The sequence below is a fragment of the Poecilia latipinna genome, unplaced genomic scaffold (genome assembly GCF_001443285.1).
Source record: "Poecilia latipinna isolate Pla-1442-1.1 unplaced genomic scaffold, P_latipinna-1.0 Scaffold580, whole genome shotgun sequence".
Classification (NCBI taxonomy): Eukaryota; Metazoa; Chordata; class Actinopteri; order Cyprinodontiformes; family Poeciliidae; genus Poecilia; species Poecilia latipinna.
This window is the reverse complement of record NW_015113196.1, coordinates 75907-79648: the sequence shown is the minus strand read 5'-3', so window position 1 is coordinate 79648 and position 3742 is coordinate 75907. Positions and strand designations below refer to the sequence as shown.

The 3742-nt window shown below is 40.2% G+C and overlaps 1 protein-coding gene across 1 annotated transcript in view; it reads left to right on the top strand.

Moving 5' to 3' along the window:
• poc5 (POC5 centriolar protein homolog (Chlamydomonas)) overlaps positions 1 to 3742 on the top strand; it is a 19730-nt gene that overhangs the window by 8263 nt on the left and 7725 nt on the right. Inside the window, exons 6-9 of the mRNA XM_015042181.1 lie at positions 640 to 816; positions 1079 to 1183; positions 2196 to 2375; positions 2750 to 2933. Of these exons, the coding sequence (XP_014897667.1) occupies positions 640 to 816; positions 1079 to 1183; positions 2196 to 2375; positions 2750 to 2933 (646 nt within the window). The remainder of the gene's footprint in view (positions 1 to 639; positions 817 to 1078; positions 1184 to 2195; positions 2376 to 2749; positions 2934 to 3742) is intronic.

Below are 3742 nucleotides of genomic sequence, written 5' to 3'. Positions count from 1 at the left end.
GGACCCGAGCTCAGAGGATGAAAGAGACCACCCACGGAGGGTGAGAGGGGAATTTTTTTTAATGAAAATGAAAGCGAACAATCCCTCTCTTAGCTTTAGCTTATGAATCTTAATGGCACTTTCCAGAAAAGGGTGACAGCTCCTTTCTTCTGCGAAATGGTGACCTTTTAACTATACAAGTGTCTGCTGGTGAAAGTACTTTAGATGAGGTGGATGTGTTCACCCTGCCCTTTTCCTCAGCTGTTGTACAGCTCATTCATGGAGAGCATGTGACAACCAATCAGCTGCTAATCAGTGATGAGAAAAGGCACAGTGAACCAGCTCTATTCTGATCTTGTGATCCATTAAATGAGGTTTTAGAAAAGGCTGTTTTTATGGCCCAGTAGTAAAACGCTGTTATTTTACTTTCACACCTCAAACCGATGAAGGCTTTGTTTGTCCGTGTTTTGGTGAAATCACATTATTGGCATTTATCAAGAAAGGCAGCGTGAGTTTGTGATTGTGTTGAGCAAAAAAAGAAAAAAATATTCCTCAAGTTAATGGAGAACTCAGTATGTGTCAGTATATTCAACGAACCTCGGCCCCATAAAGCAATCTGAAAACCTTCTGTTAACTTCCCGCCCTTTGCTTCCTGTTCAGTCAAACGTGCTAACTGAGCTCCAGAAGTGGAAGTATGCCTTCATGGAGCGGCACAGGATGGAGATGAAGAAGGAGGCGGAAAAGCATGCAGTCCAAATGGCTGGCCTGAAGTCGGAGCTCAATACGCTGAAAGGGCTGCTGCGCACCTACGAGACGTCCAACCAAAGAAAGGATGAGGTATGTGTGTCGATCGGCTTCCTTTACGTGACGGCTCGTGACCGAAAACGACAAAACACACTTCAGTAATGATGCAGTTTATTGCGCCGAGATTATAATTTTTTTTGCCAAACTGTAGCAATCATCTTTTAATCTTCTGTTTCCTTCATACTCTTTTCATTTATTCATAAACCCGATCGGCATGGTGATCACGAAGAAGATGAGGAACATACCGTGAACTTTTTAGACTTGCACGCTTATAGTATGACGTGTCCTCTTGCAGGTGATCAGGAATCTGAGCCTGGTGTTGGAGAGGCAGAAAGAGAAGCAGGAAAAGATGAAAACCTTGACACACTGGAGACTCCAGCATGCTGAGGCTAAAGAAGAGGTACGGATTCCTAACTTACCTGCTTTGAGACTTAAGAGATTCTTCTTGTAGAAATCCCACCCGCGCCCCCCACAAACACACACACCCTTCTGTTGTTGATGACATTATTTTTCAAAAATTGTTGTGTGGATAAAGTCATATACACAGCTGTCCTTTTCTCTCCAACCGTTTACTGTTTGATAATGGTCAATAGGAGCTTCTAGCGCCACAAAAATTTTTAAAAAAAACAACTAATAAATTTTAGTGGATACTAATCTTACAGGATGAACTATATTATTAATTCTCTGGTAAGAATTTGAATCAAAATTATTATTAAAGAATGTTTTCTATAAAGCTACATTCAGTGCTTTGCAAAAACATTCAGTCTTTTCCACATTAAAGTAGCAAACTTCAATGGTTTTTATGGATTTTATTGAATTTGTCAAAACACAAAACCGTGAAGTGGAAGGAAAATATTACATGGTCGTCAATAACTGTTTACCGACATTAAATTAGATGTAGGAGAACTATTTACTAATCACGTAACTTCAGAAAACAATAAGTTGCAGTAGATTTTATTTGTAGGTTTTAGAGTAAAGGGGACTCAATACAAATGCAGACCATGTTGTTTGTATATTTAAAGTGATTTGAGAACCCTTTCCAATTTTCCATCCTAACCACAGTTCTACTTTGGATTTGTCTCTACATGAAAGCCTAGTAAAACACACCAAAGTCTGTAGTTATACCAAGATCTAAAGAGTTCAAGCCAAAGAGATACTTTTGCATGGCACTGTAACTACCGCTTCTAAATCTTTATGGAAAATTGTTATCCTCTCCGTCAGCTATTTACTCAGCAGTGACACAGTAACTTTAAACATCCTTAATCTACCCTGAACAAACGTACTATTTTTCTACACCAGAATCATACCAGGCAAATTGCAGCATAGGAAAATGTTCCCAAGCCGCCCGAGAAGAAATGAAACGTGCAATTATTACCGTGTGAATATTTCATGTCGCTGTGCTCCGCTGGCAGGCTCATGCTGTTCAGGTGGCTCGGCAGCACTACACTTTGCAGCTGAAGAGGAAGGTGTGGCAGGGCTGGCACGGTCTGGCCAAAAGGCACTGGAAGAGTAAGGTGGAGCGGGCGTGCCGTTCCAGGGCCGAGGAGGTCTGCTCCCACCTGTCCGCAGAGTACGAGTTCAAGCTGGCAGAGGTAAATAAAATAATGCACTGATTTTGTTTAGCTAAATGTATGGTTGGTCTCAATGTTCTATACAAAATTTAGTAAATTTTAGTCAAGTCCTTCTTTAAATGTGTAGCTTAAGATTTATGAAGTCATTTATTAGAAATATGTTAGATTGAACAAAACTTACGGCATTCTACATTGCATAAGTATTTGGAGTGTTAGAGCTTCGTACAGTTGACTTAAATGAAAGAGAAATGGAGCATCAAGAAATGTAAATTAGTGTTGACAGTTTTGCTGTCTTTGCCGCTACGAGTTTGTGACTGAAAGTAACGTCAGGTAATGTTAGCAGGTTTATTAAGGACCTATGATTTCCTTCCGCCTTCACCCGTCTGTTTCCACAGCAATCCGAGGCTCTCGAGAAGGCCGAGGCAGAGATTCAGAGGCTACACGTTGAGCGAGAGCGCTATGAAGAGTCTATGAAGAAAGCCTTCATGAGGGGCGTCTGTGCCCTCAACATGGAGGCTCTCAACATGTTCCAGTCCACTGAAACACGAACAGAGCAGCTACCCGCGCAGGAACCGCATGGTTTGTTGTAAAATTCCCCTACCTGACATATTTCTAATCAGTAATATGGATAGTCGGAAACGGCACATTCACAGCCAGGCCCAGTCTAGTATTATTTCTAATAAAGTAGAAAAACATCACATGGGGGAAAAAAAACTGACAAATCAAACCTCAGATTTATGTACGATTATCCCACGTTTGCGTTTGTGATTGTTGAACGGAGGAAGCTTTTTTTTTCAGGCATTACTCCCGATCAACCAGTTAGCGTATATTGAATTTCGTTTAAATATTTAATTTATTTAAACTACTAGAACTTAAAAAAAAAGCAAACTGCAAATTAAAAAAGTGCTTCAGCTGCATTTGTTTTAAAATGGATTATCAGAGGCACTAATTCTTGTGCCACCATCGCTTTTGTTAAAAACAATTACTTAATAATGAAGCGTATTTCTACACCCCATAAATATTAACAAAAAAAACTTTGGATTTTTCTATTTTCTTTGTGTGTGTGTCTGTGGCTGTGAAATTATGCTGACGCACATTTACTAACAAGCGTGCTAATAAACGTGGCTCTTGCTAACTCCCACAGCATGCTTTGTTCCAATGCTAACTTTGTGTCTGAGACGTATTGATTAGACACAGACATCAACACTGAGAGAAACTTGAGGCCTGCCTCTCCAGCAGTGCAGCTATGTGCTACTGACATTTGAGTGAATAAGACATGAATAACAGCAGGGGGGCTACTGTCTCCTCCTGAACTCATTTATTAGATGATATAATTGAGGTATTTATTAGTGGATGTGATTATTGGTACTTTGCAAGGGGAGACTTGA